At 43.6% G+C, this 20,233-nt stretch overlaps 1 protein-coding gene across 1 annotated transcript in view; it reads right to left on the bottom strand.

Moving 5' to 3' along the window:
* Positions 1-15,979: 15,979 nt before the first annotated feature.
* Positions 15,980-20,233, bottom strand: part of SLC2A9 (solute carrier family 2 member 9) — a 45,454-nt gene continuing 41,200 nt past the window's right edge. The window contains exons 11-12 of the mRNA XM_081960271.1: positions 20,049-20,176; positions 15,980-16,288 (exon numbers count right to left, since the gene is read on the bottom strand). Of these exons, the coding sequence (XP_081816397.1) occupies positions 16,034-16,288; positions 20,049-20,176 (383 nt within the window). The 3' untranslated portion in view covers positions 15,980-16,033. The remainder of the gene's footprint in view (positions 16,289-20,048; positions 20,177-20,233) is intronic.

Here is a 20,233-nt window from a genome sequence, read left to right as displayed (position 1 = left end):
GCTGAATACACCAAAGAATTCCGAGACCTCACCTTTCGCATGGACTGGCCAGAAGACATCCTAGTAAGCTGGTTCAAAGATGGGCTGAACCTCTACCATGCCTGCCTAGCCCACAGAGCTCCAAATTACATACATGACCGGTACATCCTGGCAGAGGAAGTATAAATCAATCTTACCAGAAACCAGTACTGAGCTGGGAGGACCTGGAAAAGATTGCTGCTCCAAGGGAAGTGAGACCTATTCAAGCTTCAGGCTGCTTCCTCATCATGATCAACTGCCTGCTTCAAGTGTGAAAGACTATTCATCCCAGCCAAAAAAAGAGAGTAAGACTTTCTACCTTCCTGGACTTGGGGTGCACTAGGTGCTTAATAAGCCCAACCATGGTGGGGAGATTGGGCATTTGCCAGTGGAAGCTAAAAACTCTGATTTTATTTTGTCAGCTAGATGGGCCAGTTGTGGGCAGGGAACCAGCCACTCTTCTAATGGAACCCTTGGAAATAGCCATGGAAGCCTACAATGAAAGACTCATGTTCACTGTGACACTAGGAACAAAGTGGCCACTGGTTCTGGGGCTCATCTGGCTGAAGCAGTGGAATCCGAGAGTAGATTGGAAAGAGTAATCCTAAGATTTCGTTGTATTTAAGTACAATGACAATAAAAATTATACTTAAGATTCCAGTGGGGAGTGATCAGACCTGATAACTGCGAGGAGGAACTGGGAAAGCCCCAGAAAGGAAACAGCCACTGCGGGGAAGGGCAAACTGCCACAGGGCATTCCTCAGGAATACAGAAACTTAACTGAGGTGTTCAGCAAAGAGAGCTCTAATGAGCCCCCCCCACCTCCCCACAGACGGTGCAATTGAATAACTCTCGGGGGTGAAGCTACTGAAGCCAAAGCTGTATTACATGTCCCCAAGGGAACTTGAGGAATTGCGGACTATCATAGACAAAAACCTAGCCCAGGGTTTCATCCAATCAGCCCAACCTCAAATAGCAGCTCTGGTGTTGTTCCAGGAGAAGAAAGATGGGTCTTTGCACTTACGCATCGATTATAGGGGTCTGAATATTGTTAGCATGGAGAATGTGTACTCCTTTTACTTTTTACTTTACTTTATTTAGAATTTATAGACCGCCCCCTCTCCCCGAGGGGACTCGGGGCGGTGTACAGACAAAAGCTAAAAACCATATATACAATAACCAAATTAAATACCCCTTTTTAAAAAACAAATTAAATATAGAGTCTGTACAATGATAATAAAAATTAAAACAGGTTAAAAGGACAACCCCTTAAAATTTAAAATGCCGGCCAGGAGGATTGAAAATTAAAACTACAATTGGGCCAGGCCAGCTAATTGAAACAGGTGGGTCTTGAGTTTCTTGCGGAAGGAGCGGAGATCGGTAGTAGTTCTGATGTCGGGGGGGAGGTCATTCCAGAAGGTCGGGCCCATCACAGAGAAGGCCCTACTCCTGGGCGTCGCCCGCTGGCATTGCCTAGTGGACGGCACCCGGAGGAGTCCCTCCCTGTGAGAGCGAATTGGTCGCAGGGATGTATGGGGTAGGATGCGATCCCGCAGATAGCTAGGTCCTGTGCCATGGAGCGCTTTAAAGGTGATAATGAACACCTTGAAACGCACCCGAAAAGCCACAGGTAGCCAGTGCAGCTCGCGCAGGAGAGGTGTTATACGGGAGTACCTGGTACATCCCATGATTACCCCCGCAGCCGCATTCTGGACCAGCTGCAGCCTTTGGGTGCATCTCAAGGGGAGCCCCATGTAGAGAGCATTGCGATAGTCCAGGCGGGACGTCACAAGCACATGGGTGACTGTGTGAAGGGCGTCCCGGTCCAATAGGCGCAATTGGCGCACCAGGCGAACCTGGTGGAACGCCCCCCTTGCCACGGCTGTCACATGGTCATCCATCGACAGCCGGGCATCCAGGAGGACGCCCAAATTGCACGCCCATTCCACGGGGGCCAGTTGTTCGCCCCCGATGGCCAGTGATGGAACCCACTGGTTGAACCGGGGTGCCGGTATCCACAGCCACTCCGTCTTGGAGGGGTTGAGTTTGAGTCTGTTGCTTCCCATCCAGACACGTACGGCCTCCAGGCACCGGGACATCATTTCGACGGCCTCGTTGGGGTGGTTCGGGGTGGAGATGTACAGCTGAGTATCATCAGCGTACAGATGGTACTCAACCCCAAAACCACGAATGATCTCACCCAGCGGCTTCATGTACGTGTTGAACAGGAGAGGCGAGAGGACCGACCCCTGTGGCACCCCACAAGTGAGTGGCCTCAGGGTCGACCTCTGCTCCCCTGCCAGCACGCATTGCGTCCGGCCGGAGAGGTAGGAGGAGAACCACCGCAAGACGGTGCCCCTCACCCCCAGCCCCACCAGGCGACGCAATAGGATACCATGGTCGATGGTATCAAAAGCCGCTGAGAGATCTAATAGGACCAGGATGGAGGAGCAACCCCCATCCTTGGCCCTCCAGAGATCATCCACCAACGCGACCAAGGCTGTCTCCGTGCTGTGACTGGGCCGGAAACCGGACTGGCGCGGGTCTAGATAATCAATTTCCTCCAAGTGGCGTGGGAACTGTTGCGCCACCATACACTCTACAACCTTTGCCAAAAAGCAAAGGTTGGAGACAGGACGATAGTTGGTTAACATAGCTGGATCCAGGGAAGGCTTCTTGAGTAGGGGCCTCACCACTGCCTCTTTCAAGGCGGCTGGCAAGGACCCCTCTCTCAAAGAAGCATTGACTACCTCCTGGAGCCAGCCTTGTGTAACCTCCCAGGATGCCAGTATAAGCCGGGAGGGACACGGGTCCAGTAAACATGTAGTGGCTCGCAGTCGCCCACGCAACCTGTCCATATCATCGGCAGCAACAGAGTCAAACTCCTCCCAGAATGGTCCCTCAAGACTCGCCTCCGACGTCCCCCCTGGACTACTGGGGGGGACCCACTTGCTACGGATTTGAGCAATTTTGTCCTGCAGATATTCCCCAAAATCCTCTGCTCTACCCTGCAAGGGGGCTTCCCGCGACCTCTGCGAAAGGAGGGAGCGGGTCACCCAAAACAGGGCGGCAGGGCGGTTATCTGCGGACGCAATAAGAGTGGCGCAATATTGACGCTTGGCCACTCTTAATAACATAAGGTATGTCTGTAAATAGGCTCTTACCTGTGTTCGGTCAGATTCGGAGCGTGAAGATCTCCATTTGCTCTCTAGGCGTCTCTTGCGGCGCTTCATCACCCTTAGCTCCTCGGTAAACCAAGGGGCCAGGGTGGCTCGCTGCCGCAGGAGAGGCCGCAAAGGCGCAACCCGGTCCAAGGCCCCGGCAGCCGCATTGTTCCATGCGGCCACCAGGTCCTCCATCCGGCAGCGGGTCAGGGCTACAGGAAGTGGCCCAAGCTCCGTCTGGAACCTTTCAGGTTCCATCAGGCGCCTGGGGCGGAACCATCTAGGACCTTCTGGTTCCACCTCCCCGCGATGGGGGGTAGCGCCTGGGAAGTCGAGCCGGAGAAGTGAGTGGACTGACCATGACAGGGGTGTAATAACTAACTCCCCTATTCCCAGATCACTCTTCCACTGGCCGGAGACAAAAATAAGGTCCAGCGTGTGGCCTCCCTCGTGTGTGGGGCCCTGAATTATTTGGGTCAGGTTCATGGCTGTCATGGAAGCCATGAACTCCCGAGCCGCCTCGGATGACTCGCCTATCGACGGCAGGTTGAAATCCCCCATAACCAATAGCTTGGGGGTCTCAACCGCCATCTCTGCAATCATCTCGAGGAGCTCAGGCAGGGCCACTGATGCAGAGCAAGGAGCCAAATATACAATCAGCAAGCCCAACTGTCTCCCTGGGCCCCACTTCACGCCTAGAGACTCACACCCGGATATCTGTGGCACAGTGAACTCTCTCGGCTCCAGATCCTCCTGTATAATCACCGCTACCCCGCCACCCCTACCCAGGGCCCGCGGCTGATGGAATGCATGGTATCCTGGTGGGCATATTTCCACGAGGGGTAAACCCCCCTCGTGGCCCAACCAGGTCTCCGTTATCCCTGCAAGGTCTGGCACCCCCTCCAAGATCAAATCATTAATGAGGGGGGCCTTATTGACAACGGACCTCGCGTTGCACAACATCAGCCTCAGGCCCTGGCTCTGTAGATCCTGGCCACCTAGGGTGCGGGGGTTGGTACAAATGACCGGGCATGTCCAACGGCCACGGTCTCCCAACCGACTGCAGAGTCTTCATCTATCCTCGCACCCACCCCTCCCTACGATCGTTGAAATAAAAAGACCCTCCGATGGAACATTATTCTCCCTCCCCTCCCCAGCTCCGCTCACTTCCCTCCCGACCACACCTGTTCGCCTGGCACTAACCCCTCCCTTGGCCGGGCTAACCCTCCCCCCCACCCTGGAACCCACTAAAACATTTTAAAAACAATTGACTAAAAACCCCCTAAGTCTCCGCTTCCTCCACCTCTCGAGATTAATAAATCCGTCATCAAGGTGGGCCCTCGAGAGGGCGGAGGGCCACACCTGCGAGAGGGGGGACTCCCCCCCTCCTTACTACTACAGGGTCAGCATTAGGGAAGGAGACAAATGGAAAATCACTCTCAACACCCCGCTATGGTGCTTCCATTTCTACGTACTCCTATTCAGATTGCAGGAAGCCCCAGCAGTTTTCATGCAACAAATGAGGTGCTCCATGAGCACCTCTACAAACGGGTTTTAGTATACTTAGATGACATTTTAATCTACACAGAAATAAAAGTAGAACATGTAAACTTGTCTGTGCGATCCTAAACAAACTTTGTGCTCCAAAGCTTTATGTGAAACTGTCAACGTGTGAATTTCACAAGGAAAGGATAGTGTCAGGCCTGCAGCCATCTTTCTTTTGGATCTTTAGCCTGCCATATTTTCTATTATTCTACTATGCATTTTCTATTGTGAGAAAATGGGAGGGGGGATTGTACGGAGTTATTTACTGTGTAGCCAAAACAAAATTCTTTCTAGAAAGCCAAGGTCATCCTTTGTCTCTGCACCTCAGCACCTGACCAGAACTGGATGAGTTCATTCATTTCATTTCATTTTATTAGATTTATAAGCCGCTCCCTCTCCCCAAAGGGACTCGTGGAACTGCCAGCATGGCAGTGGGAGATTGGACCATGTGATAGATTTTTGGGTGTGGGGCAAGATCTTAAACTTTCAACTAGGTGGGGAAAACCTGGAAGCTTTCAGATTCGGGTTTTCCCAGATGTGCCAACATCGCTCTCTTAATAAATTGGAACTTTGAGCAATACTTTGCCTTGGACTCTGATTTACTTTTGGATGCTATTTGGAACCCTGATAGACTAGTTAGGGTATTGGATCTCCCATGTAGCAGTAGAACCCTGAGAAAGTGCAGGCAGTGGTTGGCTCTCCCTGCACGCATAGACAGCTGCAAAGTTTCCTGGGGTTTGTTAACTTTTACCAACAATTTATCTCAACATCTCTGCAAATTGCACTTCCAATTACTAACTTCCTAAAAACTAAGGGGAAGGGAGTAAATCCAAACTGAGACAGCCACTGAACAGGACCATGGAGTACCAAGCAGCATTTGAGACTGTTTTCAGTAGAACTAATGTTGAAGCACCTAGATCCAGAAAAACATTTTATTATTCAGGCAGATGCTAGTGACATGGCAGTCAGGGTGACCCTCCTCCAAGAGAATAAGCAAGGCCAATTACAGCCATGTGCATATACCTCCAAAAAATTAACAGATACAGAACAGAGATTGACAGTTTGGGAAAAGAGGTGTATGTTGTCCATTGGGTTCTCCTCACATGGAGCTATGTGAAATCCCCTTCCAAGTGAAATCCCCTTCCAAGTATGGACTATCCATAAAACTTTGGAGGTCCTTACGACCCTGTGGAAATTATTCCCAAAGCAAGTACACTGGGCCCAATGCTTCGAATGTTTTGATTATACCCTCAAATACATTCCTGGGGAGGAAGAATTTTCTAGCCTATGCCTTATCCAGAATGCCACAGTACAACAGCACAAAATCAGAAGTGGTCAAATCCCAGCTTCTCAGCTAGCAGCTAAAGTGATGACCAAGGTGTTAACTTACATTCCTAACATTCTCCCCTTTGGGTAAGTGATACATATAACCTTACATTCCTAACACAAGCACAAGCAAAAGCAGACTTCCCAACAGACAATGCCGCAACCCAGGTGTTAAAACACTCCTCACCAACAAGTGGTTTCAGGCCCATAAAGACACTTGTTTGTTAAAAGACGTCCTGGCCTGGATGGAGGGAAGTTGTATGTCTCAGCTAGCCAAAGCCTAAGCCAAAGTCATGGCAAACCTGCCATGACTCAAAACTAGCCGATTTGTAACTAGATTTGTAAAAATGTTACACCTGATAAAGAAGCAATTCTGGTGGCCGTCCTTGAAGAAAGATATATACAGCTACATAGCCAGTTGCCCAATCTCTGCAGCCACAAAGAGAAGGCAAGGAAAAACCCCAGGAGTATTACAAACCGTGGCTCAGCTTTCAGCACCCTGGAGAGAGATTTCTATGGATTTCATTATAGAACTGTCCAAAAATGCAGGAAATACTGTCATTTGGGTAGTGACTGACACCAAGCAGGTTCACTTCATACCTTGACAGAAGATTCCCACTGCAAAAGCCCTGGCCAAAATGTTTCTACACTGCATATATCACTTACATGATGCCCCCCAAAGGATTATATCTGACCGGGGGGTCAAATTCATGTCAAAGTTCTGAGGGGCTTTCCTAAGCCTCCTGGGTACCAATCAGGGCCTGAGTTTGAGTCATCCTCCTCAAACAAATGGCGGGATGGAATGCATGAACTCAGCTCTAGAGTTCTACCTAAGATGCTTCATCAAGTAACAACAGGACAATTGGACTGACCTGCTTTTGCAGAGGTTTGCCTACAATAATGCAGGATACTTGAGCACTGGGTTCACTCCATTTAGAGTAGCTACTGGCCAAGAATTCAATGCCAGAACTACCAATAGAAGAGCCTACCATACCCTCCCTTAATGTTCTGAGAGAGCTCCCCAAACATGACAAACACTCTGAAATTAACTCAAAGGTTCCTTTATTAGGAACACCGGCAGCCCTGGCAAAAAGTTTCTCTTTCACTGCAGGCTAACAAGTCTGGCCAGCTAGGAGATGAATAGTTATCTGCCACATCTATTCATCTATGCCCCCTGCCTTTTATCCCCAGACCTAGGATGGGGCTTTGCTAGCAGTGGTGGCTCTTCCTTCCCAAGGATTGGCCCACAGATTTCCACTGCTCTCTTCTCTGCCTTCTCTGCTTTGGCATATTAGGCACTGGACCCAGCTGTCCCTCCTCTTCCTCATCAGCCACCTGGTGGCTGTTGACTCTCCAGAGGGCTGATGGATGTCCCAGGCTGCACCTCTGTCTCTCTCTGCCAGTTCTATTCCCCCTTCCCCCTCTGAGCTCTCAGGTTGCCTTGATGCTGACCCTGTGCAGGGTCTCTAACATCCACCAGCTCCATGACATCATCATGGAGGAGTGGAAGAGGATTTCAGTGGTAACCTGTGAAGTTCTGGTGAACTCTATGCTCAGGAGGGTTAAGACAATGCTGGAAAATAATGGTGGCTACACAAAATATTGGCAGTTTGGGCCCAATTGGACATTATCACTTAGGGGTATGCTCGCTTTTGTTGCCAGCAGTTTAGACGTTAACAGCTGTGTGTTTTGTTATTTTGAGGGGATAGCACATTTACACTGTTATACAAGCTGTATACTCACTACTTTGCACTGTAGCCAAGTGTCATTTCTTCAGTGTTGTCACATGAAAATATATTTTTAAATATTCACAAAATGTGAGGGTGTACTCACTTCTGTGATACACTTGTATATAAATTTACATATATACATACATACATACACACACACACACACACACACATATATATATACAGTACACACATACTGTACATAAATACATACATATACACATTCTTATAAATATTAACTATTTGCTTACTATACATTCGCTTATACATATTAACTATAATAGCTTCTATAATATAAAGTATGCATAACACTTTCTCAATTTTAAATGTTTAGCTATGTCTTTACTAAAACAAATCCCATATTAAGATGTATTCTATATCTATCATCATCTCTTGCCCTTTTTAGTATTTTCAGCTCCTATTGACTTTTTGATCAGTTGCCCTTGCTTCTCCCTTGGGATCTTGTATCCCTCTACATCACTCATGTTTAATCTAAATGTCTTCTCTGCCTCCACATTGGCCTCTTGCTGTCTGCTCTCTAAACTACCTTTCAGAGCCTCTTTGATCTCTGCTAAGGAATCTTTCTTTTTGCTTTCTTCTACTTTTGGCTTCTTAAAAAAAACATTTAACTGTTATATTTTTACTGTCTCTCCTGTGTCTTTATCGACTTGTGTCGCTTGTTGGTTTCTCTCCTCTCTTCTTTCTTCTGCTCTTCTGAATTTTCCTCTATTGTTTGAATTTCTTGTTCAATATCCATCATCATTTATTGGCGATTTCTCGATCTCCCATCTGTATCATGTATCAGTTCTATCAACTCCCTTTGATTCCTTATCATGGTTTTCCTTGATGACTTGAAACATTAATAGTATTTCCATTGTATTTATTTTTGCAAGTTTTCAAGAATGTCAAAAAGTCAATGTTAAATGAATTTGCTCAGTCCCTGAACTGTTCCTTAAAATCCATGTTTGTAATCCTCAAAGTCTGCTGTTTTATTCCCTCTGAGTTATTTAAGTTTATAAGTCTTGTTTAGTTTCCCCCCCCTCCTTTCACCTTGTGGAATATTCTATCAAATGGTATTAGAATGGCCCGCCAAATTTCCTCGTTAACTCACAGAATCAGGTGTTCAGTTTCAAGGACAATTCGTCTCCTTTATAATCCACATTGATTTCAAAATTTCAAAAGGCTCACCAGTTATTCCTCAACTGCCAAAATATAACAAGTAGAGACAACAGGAAAAACGAAGAGACAGCCTTCCAGATGTTGTTTGCCTTTTACTTCTCTTCTTATCTCCTCCTATGACTCCCCCCCCCACTCTTTTTCAAGTTCTTTCCTAGTTCTATATCAATATAGTATCTTCTTTGGCCAGTAGATGGTGACACAGCTTTAGATTTCAATACCAAAAAACGGGGCTGCCAGTTGATTGTCAAAGTTCAATAAAACTTGTTTTTCTTTACATAATTTCTTCTAATCAGCCATCTGATTACTTGCAATATTCCATACCCACCCATTTTCCTTTTTAAGTAGAATCATCAGGGTCTCTCTGGGAGTGAACGGGCATGATTCATTGTCGTTATTTTTCTAGCCTTCCTATCCAGGGCTTTTAGTTTTGCTTGAGTTCAGGCCACTATTCCAGTGAATTGCTCAGGTGTTGCTTGCCTTGATGGCATTTCCTCCACTGAAGTTTGGATTTTAAGATCTTATTCACTCTATTGATGTATTCATTCCTAACCCTTTTCTTGACTTCATTGTGCTTGATGTTGTGTTTTAAAGGATGCCCAGGTAGGGAATGGGACAATTAACTGCAAGCCTCTGGCCCAGCCCACTTCCTCCCACTGCCTTTGCATGCCCTCCCTTCTTCCTACAAGCTTGCCAAAGCTTGCCTCTCTTGCCAAAGAAAGGCATCTAGGAAATCCAGCACCATTGGTTCAGCTTCCTAAAGTGCTCACATTTCTTCTCTGGCATTTGGGGCAGGCTACAAATGGGGGAAGGAGATACTTTCTTTGCCTTGCTGAAAAATTTCTCAGGATACTCACCCAGCTAGGGGTTGGCATGGGGTGTGGAGGGGGAAAGGAAAACATTGTGGAGATCTGGGATGAAGAGGCTCTGTACTCTTTGCTGAGAAAGGGGGCCACAAGCATGGGGCTGCCAGCGTCTGTGGCAGGGAGGTGCAGGCTGGCCAGGAGGGAGAAGATGTGTGGTGATCGTATTATTTGTCCCCATTGATTCCAAGAGGGCATGGACATTTCTTCCTCTTGTCTGGTGTTCCCTCTGGCTTGCTAGGGAAGAGGGGTGGATAGCTTCTGAGTGGGAAATGGATGGGTGGGTTGTGCATGCACATGCATCTGTGTGGAATTGGGAAAGATACCCAGGTGGAGGGTGGACGTGGGCATACACATTTTTACTTTGATACTGCCACCACCTGATCACAAGGGAGGAGAAAAGTGTGTGAGCCAGAGGAGCAGGGGGAAAGTTCCCCAGGTGCCTATTCCGCATGCTGTACCCCATTCCTGAGCTATCTGAATAGGTCTGGGGACTGGACTGGTCTGGGGACTCCCTTCCCTTACTTCAGAGGGAGAAATCTGGGTTGTGGTTGGGTGAGTCCCAAAAGAGGTATCACTTTTTCCTCCACACCTTATTGCCACCGTGGCCAAATCAAATCGAGGCTTACATAGATACTGATTGGCCTTTCAATGGTCCACCTTTAGCCCAAAACATGGGCAGCAACTATGGCTGCCTGCACCACCTAAAATGACAGAAACACTCAGCTTTTGGGGAGATTCCCCCCCCTAATCTTGGCTGATGATTTGCAATGGCTGCCCAGAGCAGGTGGGCATATCTCAAACCCAACCTAGGCAGTGTCTTAGAGACCTTCCCAGAGGAGCTGCCAAGTCCTAGCATCAGCAGGTCCTTCCACATCTCAGGGGCTTTTGGGATACATTTCCAATGCCTCTCCCCTCTCCTTGTGAGTCCTGGGCATCTCCCGGTACATCAGGTGGCCCAAGGAGACCCAGCAGTGTCTCCCTGTGCTTGACTGAGCACCTTCATGCCACAGACCCTCCTCCTGCCCACAGCCATGGCCTCCTTCTGGCAGCCCAGCTAGCCTCTGAACCCTGCCTGCCACAGGAGTCCCGTGTCTCCTTGCCTGGGGTGACTTAGCTGAGGACCAGGCATTGATCCCAAACATGGGTGTGAGAGGGCGCCATGCAATCCTCTTGCTAGATCTGTACTTTTCCTTAAAAAAGGAAGGTATCATTAGGGCACCCACACCCACTCAGCCCCCATCGTCCCTTTATCTCTCTGGCCCCACCAGACCTGCCACTTGGCTGCATCCTTCCAGTTCCATGTATTTGTTCCATGTATTTGGAGAAAGTGTGCAGATGGACTACCCTCTTCCATGTGTGCCAACCATACAGGATTGAGGGAGATGGCTGGTACTCTCAAAGAAGGAGAAGCAAGTCAGGATGTTTGGCCTGAAGATGTCTTCTCTTGCCCCAACCATCTTCCTCAGCTCCTCTGCATGCCCAGCCTCTTCCAAACATCCCTTTAACACAGGAGATTTATGGACATGCAAAGGCAGTCTTGATTTTCCAGAACATAGTGCAGATTTTCAAAGAGAATGGAGGCTTTGCCCTCTGGCTCAAAATCTAATAAGCATGACAAGAAAGGAAAATGGAATAGGAAAGCAAGATTTCTAGCATGGTATGTGGTTGCCTGTCTCTGCCCCCCTTTCTGGAGCTTTCATTGTTGTTGTTGTTGTTGTTGTTGTTGTTGTTGTTGTTGTTGTTGTTAAATGTATTTGCTACCCATCTCGCAGTTTGAGGCAACTCTGATATAGCAGGGCTCTCTTACAAATGCAGGGCTGTTCCATTTGATCCATCCAAATGGATGTTTCAGGCTGTCATACTTTTCCATGTGTGTGGTTGATTTCTGATGGGACTTAGCCAAACATGATGATTGTAGATATCAATACAGAATTAAGTGGCACCTGTATTATTCAAGTAGCATAGAATTACTGGGACTAGTGAGAAAGATGTCATAACATTGACTGCTCTCTGCATCTGAGAAACTGTCTATGCCATGTTCCCAACAGGAGCTGTGAACTAACAAACCTGTGATGGATCTTCCACTAGCTGAGCACAAGTTATTCCCTCCAATAAGAGGTAGTATCTCTTACTTTCTTCCCAGTAGAATTAAAATAGTTATTGACTTCAGCTATTCCCCAAAAGTTGTTTTAAATGTCATTCCTCACAAGTTGTTTGACGTGTTGGACTCCACCAACACTAATACTAAATCTAGAAGACATGCAGGTAGAGACGGACACAGCTTTTAATAAGAGAATTCTTACCGAAGATCAGAAATAATCTCTTCAAAAGCCTCTAAACAAGCACAAAATTGCACCCATAGGGGAAAAAGTGAATAGAGGAAAAGACTGGACTTGAAGAGAAAACGTTACTGTGGTGAATTCTGCTGAGTAGCATGGGCTGTTATGCTAAAGAAAGGAAACAACTCTCAGCAACTCAGTATTTATTATCTTTTTTCTATATAGCCTGTACTTGTTTTAAATCTTCTATATTAACTGCATAGTTCTTTTTACCATTAACTGTGCACAATTAGAGATGCAATTGCACAATAAATTAAGAGCAAATCTGTTTGCAAGGTTTTTTTTTCTCTCTGAATATTTATATGAATTTATTACAGTCTTTGTGAACTAAATGATCTTGAATGGACCAATACGATTTTTTATATCTATTGAATGATCCTGAGAAAATTGAGTGATCATTTATTCAAGCCTCTGCTTACACAAGGCTGTTTACCTGTCCACTGGGATTGCAAATTTATGAGGATTGTAAACTTTCACAAGAATTGTAAAACTGCTTGGAATTGCAACAACACACTGCAGATTCTATTCATCTACAATTACCACTCTATTTTGTTTTGTGGATTACAAATTGTCAGACACAGCAATATTTTTTAAAGTAAGAAATCTCTTCAGTATTATGGTAAACTATTATTTTTGTATAATCTTTTACATTAACTACAAACTGATATTTCATTTTTTACTTCAGCTGAGATATTTTTCCTTTTCAGCTGAGATTTTGTTTTACTTTTTATCTTTTATTCATTTTTCATTATATAATACACCTGTGGATTACAAATTGTATCAAGAGGTCATCTTAAACATTAGCCAGAGAAGGGACCAAAAGAAGAGCTTAGAACTAAGGAGAAATTTCCTGACAATGTAAACAATTAACCAGTGGAGTGACTTGCCTTCAGAAGTTGTGGGTGCTTTCAGAGACAGTAACACTAACTTGTCTGAGTGTATATATATGTATATGTATGTGTATACACACACACACACACACTCACATACATACATACACACACACATACACACACACACATATACACATACATACATACATACATACATACATACATACATACATACATACATACATATATTTCAAACTTACAGCAGTCTTTGTCATCATCCAAAAAGAAAAAAATGCAAGATAGTCAGGAATACAGGAATATCATGAGGTAAATTATACAGTATACAGAACACACAGAAGGGCAGGGAAAAAGGGGAAATCCCCCTTCATACTTAAGGCAACCAATCATGAGTCAGCACTAACTAATCAACTACAACTGTGTGTTCTGGTCCATTGTGTACTTTACTGTTCCAGCTACTAAATTCAATATTTAGTATTGTGTTGCGTTATCCTCAAATACTGGTATAGCTCCTTTAACTTCAATAGCAAAATCTTTCAATAATTGTGTACAGCATATTATCTCTGAACATAATCTTGATAATGCTATGGATTCTGCTTCAGCTGTAGAAATGGCAATTGAAGTCTGTTTTTTTAGATTTCCAACCCACTAATGTGTTTGCAAACATTATAACAAATCCTGACTTTCTATCTTGTACATCATTAGCCCAATCACGATCTACAAAACATTTCAATCCCAATTCACTTGAAGGTTGTAAATGCAATACTAAATCTATGGTTCCCTTTAAATAATGTAGTAACCAGTGTTGTTGTGTAGACTTTGATGTATAATGGCTTAAAATATTGGCTGAATGAGGGCCTTGACCATTGTGATAAGTACAACAGACTTCCTATGACTGCCTGATACAGTTCCTATAAAAATAGTTATCTTTGATAGTTTGAAAATCTGATATCATGGGAGTTTGTACACTTTTACAGCTTTCCATATTATTTTTTTCTATTTTCTTCTTTTCACTTAAAATATACCCTCCTTCTTGTAGTTTCTTTATTTCTACTCCTAAAATGGTCTTTATTTCTCCTAGACACTTTAACTGAAAATCCTTTTCAAGCTGTTTTGCAAATGAATAAATTTGTGATTGTTCTTTTGTTATGTAACAAATACCACCCACAAATGCTAACAATATAGATATTTTGCCTTCACAATTTTGAGTATGCAAGCATGGATCAGCTTTATTGCTTCTGAATAGTATCTAAACATTTGTTCCAATTTCTCTGATTGTTTTAGGCTTTATGTTCTTTGTTTTATTTATATACTCTTCCTGGTTAATCACTCTCATAACCAGGAGCTTGTGCCATATATATATTTGTTTTAATTATGCATTTAGGTAAGCAGAATTGATATCAAAATGGCATATCTTGTAATTTTGAAATGCTGCCAAGGTTAAAATTAGTCTTATGGTTTCACTCCTCACTGTAAGCACAAATACTTCATCATAAGGAACATTTTTCTTTTGTGTGAAGCCTTGGGCAACTAACCTTGCTTTATATTGTACTTTATCATTCACCAAAAGTTTCTTTTTGTACATCTATTTGCATCTAACAGCTTTTTCTCCCTCTAGTAACCTCATTGGAGTGAAAACTTTACGTCTTTACATAGACATCTCTTCATCCATTGCCTCTTTCCATTTCTTTTGTTTTAATACTTCCTGGTAATTTTGAAGCTCTAAAGAGTGTTACACACTTTTACTTCATCAACTATAAATCTTTCTTTGTTTGCTCTTTCAGACCTCCTTGGAATAAAATGTTCCTATTTTACTGGAATCTCACTCTCCAAACATTCCTCTGAGCTATACTCAGACCCTGAGCTACTCTCTGATTTCTATTTAACGTGCCTGTTATATTGGATACCTCTGACTAACTGGCATACAAATTTTGGTATTGGCATGTATCTATTTCCAATTCTTATGTTTAGAAAAATTTGTAGAACGTGAAATAATGACATTTTTGTGTAAATCTATATGCCTTTGTTCTTGACTGATAACCTATAGATTTCAGTTTCCTTGCGTTTGGTTGTACTTTCCTCCTAATTGTTTTGGGAATGTGCACCCATGCACTGCTGCCGAAGATTCTTAAATGTGCCAAAGATGGTTCTCTTTTTATAACATGTAATAATGGAGTTTCATTAATTGCTGAACTCCATAGTCTATTGACCAAATAACTGGCAGTTAAAATTGCCTCATCCCAATACAGCTTACCTATTCCTGCATCTTCCATAGTTTGTAACACAGCATTCCTGTGTTCAGCATTATGTAATTAAAACTATATATATAACCTGATAAAGATGAACCACAAAGCAAGATATGTTTTCATAATTGGGGTAAAGATACTGTAAGCACTAGATGATATTGGTTGAGCTACAATGTTCAAATACACATTCACTAAATTGTATTTATAAAATAACTGTCACTCAAAGATGGAAAATAAAAATGGACTGCAAAAACCTAAAGCACTGATTATATTTAAAGAGAAAAAGATTCTGAAGACCTAAAATTTAAGTATATCCTCATAGACAGAATTGCCATGAGTCTAAGAAGTTATCTATATGGGACTAATTATTTTAGCATTAACCTCAAAAGGTTAAAACACTCCATAAATCCAATCTTCACTATTTAAAAAATCTGAGTTTTAATCAAAGTTGTAAATAAAAAATAGGTTTTTGAATTTGCAAAACATATGCTTGAAAAAGTGAATTATGCTTGAACCATGAACCCAAACTAGTGGTAAAAGTCACTGCACTCCTACAATTAATCAAGGAATCATTGGAAATGCTAGTTGCTTAATATGCCTCACTGCTCAGATGTGAGTTTGCATAGTTAAATGCATCAATGATCTTGCTCAAATAAGGCAGTTCCTCATTTTTTGACTCTTTATCAACTCTAGTCACAATTTCTCTCCAACCACAAGACAATTAATAAATAGCTTTATTAAAATGCAAAATAAAAACATGTAAAAATTGAATTTAGGCCATATCACGTTTGTTTTTTTCATTTCCCAATGAATGACAAAAATTGGAATCTTGTACTTCACTTGATTTTCCCTTAGGATCAAAATGACCCATTTCCTGGATTTCCAGAGGCATTTTCTTCTTGGCAAATGCCTGGTCGATTTCAGCAAGTGTTTTCTTTTTTGTTTCCGGTAAAACACAGAAAAGGAAAGTGGCTCCAAGAAGACAGATGGCAGCAAAAACCAGGAAACAATATGTTTGCAACCCTTCCTGAAAATACAAAGCAAAATGAAACCTGGATTATCAGAATCCCTACCACAGATTTCAAGCCAGTCTTGGTCTACAAATGTATAAGAACAGCTTCCTTTGACTAAACACATGCCTTCTATTACTAGCATTTCATAATATGCTTTAACGCTGAGCATCATATTTTGATTTCTCTAGCTTAAAAACAATAGAAAATCATTCAGCCCAAACTATTTTGAACTATCCCCGCATATTGTTAACCACTAGCTCTGGTCATATTAAAACTGTGCTATTTAATTGAATACAAAATTATGTAGGAAAGTTGATCGGAACTATTTTCGATGGTCATAAAAATAAGGGTGAAAAAGGGGTATTAGTTGTAGTTACCTACGTTTTATTTAAATGTAAGGAAAAATGTTGCATATGTAAATACGAGGAAACAGCTAAAGCCACCGTGATTGGCCCAATTTCCTGGCAGGAAATTGGAGACCTGTCACTGGTTGAATGTGCTGGACAGTTCCCTTCAAGAGGGAGCTGCTGGGCAGTTTGATCCCTGATTTTTTTCTGGCTTGTAAATAAACAGTTCTCTGCCTCTTAATGGACCCTACTTAACACTGGTGATGAAGGTGGGATTCTAGAAGAGAACAAAGGACACCCAACCACCGCGTGGCATCGACAGCCATCTTCACAGAGAGAGGAACTTTGCATCTGCCAATCCAAGATAACTACACACGATCCACCAGCTCCAGCACCCTTTGATCCAAATACTGAAGAATGGTCCTCCTATATGGCCCATTTTTGAATGTTTTGGGAGGCTAACAATTATAAAGATTTATCTGACAATAGAAAAAAGGCACTTTTTCTAAGCTATTGCAGACCCGGAATCTTTAAGATGGCTAAATCGCTGGCAGCCCCAACGGACATAGAAACCATAACGTAGGCCACTCTGCAAACCATCCTAAAGGAACATTGCATGCCCTCCCCATCGCCGATGGTGAGACAAAATGAATTCTACAGCAGATGCCAAAAGGAAGGTGAGACGATAAATAATTTTGTTGCAAGATTGAGAGAACTCGCCTCTGAATGTGAGTTCATAAATCCTGAGGAGACGATGAAAGATTGTATAATTTTGGGAATGAGAGACCTAACATGGAAGTGGATATGGGATCGATCTGCACTATCATCGCCTGGAAGAAACTCAAGCAGCTAAGCCCAAAACTAGAAAAGAAGGATTTCAAGCCACAGAAATTAATTTTGATCGATTTTCACGGAAACTGCATCCCTGTCCTAGGAAGAGCCTCAGTGAAAGTAACCTTTAGTGACTTCAGCAGACCACTGCAGCTGACTGTTGTGGAAGGTGAATGCCCAACCCAGCTTGGGGTCAAATGATTCAAGTCCCTGGGACTGCGAATGACTGGCATCCATGCTGTCCAGAACGATGACTTTGCAGAACTGCTCACCGAATTTGAGGACGTTTTGACGGAAGCCCAGGCAAGTATAAGGGTACTGCTGTATCTTTCAACCTAGACCCCAAAGTTGCCCCTGTCCAGATTAAACCTCACAGAGTCCCCTTTAATCTCTGGTCTAAAATAGATGAGCAGCTAGACAAGCTAATTGCTCAAGGGGTTTTAGAACTGGTTGATCACACTAAGCAGGAAACACCCATCGTCACATCAATCAAGCCAGATGGGTCAGTCAGAATATGCATGGACTATAAATCTACATTAAATAAGGCCCTGCAACAAAGCACCTATCCCGTGCCCATGGTCCAATACCTACTGCATTCCCTGGGAGAGGGGAAAACTTTTGCAAAACTTGACTTAGCTCAGGCATATCAACAACTGCCTGTGGACGATGCCACCGCAGAGGCACAAACCATTGTGCATACAAATTACAATTTGTGGTGAGTGTAGCACTGGGGCTATTCCAAAGCATAATGGAACACCTACTAGAGGGCATTCCCAGGGTTGTGCTGTACTTTGATGATGCCCTTTTGTCTACAGGCGACAGGGAAAATTGATGCACTGGCTAAGGATAGTACTGATCCGGTTTCAAAAAGCCGGACTTAAAGCAAAAAGAAAAAAGAAAAGTGCCAGATAGCACTCCAACATGTTCAATTTTTAGGGTACTGAATTGATGGGTTGGGTAACCACCCCACTGATAGCAATTTTTTGCTCTTTTTTGCCCTCCCCAGCTCTCAGGAGCATTTTGCAAGTTCCCCAAACCCTCTGCATGTCCATTTTTGCAAAGGGTTTCAGTAGGCCAAAAATGCTGTATTCAGTGTATAAGATGCACTCAGTTTTTCACCCACTTTTTTGAGGGGAAAAAGGTGAGTCTTATACTTTGAAAAATAAGGTACATTTGAAACGTTTTTAGTGGATCAAGGAATCTAACACACCCTGTCAGCTACTTTCCATCCGGCCACTAATGGCTTGGCTTAAAGGCTGATCTGGTCAACTAAAGAGGCTCTGACCCGGATGGCACCAGGGGACTGGCAGGTTAACATCCATAAATTTCTGCTTGCCCAGCACATAACCCCTAACACAACCACCAATCACTGCCCAGCCAAACTGTTAATGGGTCATAAACTGAGGTCAAAACTGGACAGGCTGCACCCAAATTATAATGCAGAAGCACCCTTAGATTCGCAATACAGGACTTAGTTTATGCCTGGAATTATACAGGGGGTACAACCTGGGTTCTGGGCAAAATAATCAATATAACCGGACCTCAATCCTACCGAGCAGAGTTGACTGATGGTGCAGTCTGGAGGAGGCATATTGACCAACTCTGGGGGTGAAAGGAAAACCCTATCAGGAGACACACCCAGAAGGCCAAACAAGAAACACACCTACACTACTCTCAAAACCCGAACCAAGCATGCAGCGACATATCTGAGGACCACAGTATCCAGCTAAGAGGTTTCAAGGAACTGGGTGTGGTGGACTTGGCCATGCCCCAGGCCGAGCCCCAGATGATTTCACCAGTAGACTCAGGAGCGGCAGCAGACCTGACTATTCCAGCTGCTGCTGCTGAAGCAACTGGACTGCACAGGTCAGGTCACACACCCCTATCTGTGTGACTATGTAAGTTGAGTGATTGATGGACGCTCCTGCCAGGAGCGGAAGGGTGTTGCATATGTAAATATGAGGGAACAGCTAAAGTCACCGTGATTGGCCCAATTTCCCGGAAATTGGAGAGCTGTCAGTGGCTGAAGGTGCCAGACAGCTCCCTTCAAGAGAGAGCCGCTGGGCAGTTTGATCCCTGATTTTTCTCCTGCTTATAAATAAACAGTTCTCTGGAACGACGTGTCCTGCCTCTTAACTGACCTTACTTAACAAAAAATTTCCTCAAATAAAATTTGTATAAGTTACCAAGGGAGCTTGTGGTTTCTCATTTTTGGATGCTTTAAAGAGGTTTTGTGTGTTTTATGCAAACTGGCACTTCTTTATATTAAGTTGCCTCATAAACAGGAACAGATCAGCATGCTCTATATCTTCTCAGAGCCTCATCTTTTCCTGTGTATTTTTCAATTAATTATTCTGTTAATTTTTATTTAAATTGCCCTATGTTTTTATTTTTATGTCCCCGCCCCTTGATGGTTTGCATGTAATGACTTAAAAACTATTCTTTTTAAAATAAAAAAATAAATAAATCAGAAGTTTTAAAACACTGAAAAAAGACAGTATGAATAGATCAAGAGGGTTACATATTGATTTCATTGCAAAGCATACTTTGCCCTTTTTAAAATGTTCTGGTACCTTCTGTAATTCAGAGCCCATACCTGAATGAAAGGGAAAAGGAGTCCAACTATGAAATTGCAGAGCCAGTTGGTTATTCCACCAATCATAAATGCTGCTGGCCTTTGAGACTGTGGAAATAACTCTGCGGTGAGGATAAATGGAATTCCACCTGCAAGAAAGAGACAAAAATTAGGTGTTTCATAAACCTAAATAAGAAAAACAGAGG

Source organism: Natrix helvetica (genome assembly GCF_964273705.1).
Source record: "Natrix helvetica genome assembly, chromosome: 7".
Taxonomy (NCBI): domain Eukaryota; kingdom Metazoa; phylum Chordata; class Lepidosauria; order Squamata; family Natricidae; genus Natrix; species Natrix helvetica.
This window is presented reverse-complemented; position numbering and strand designations above follow the sequence as displayed.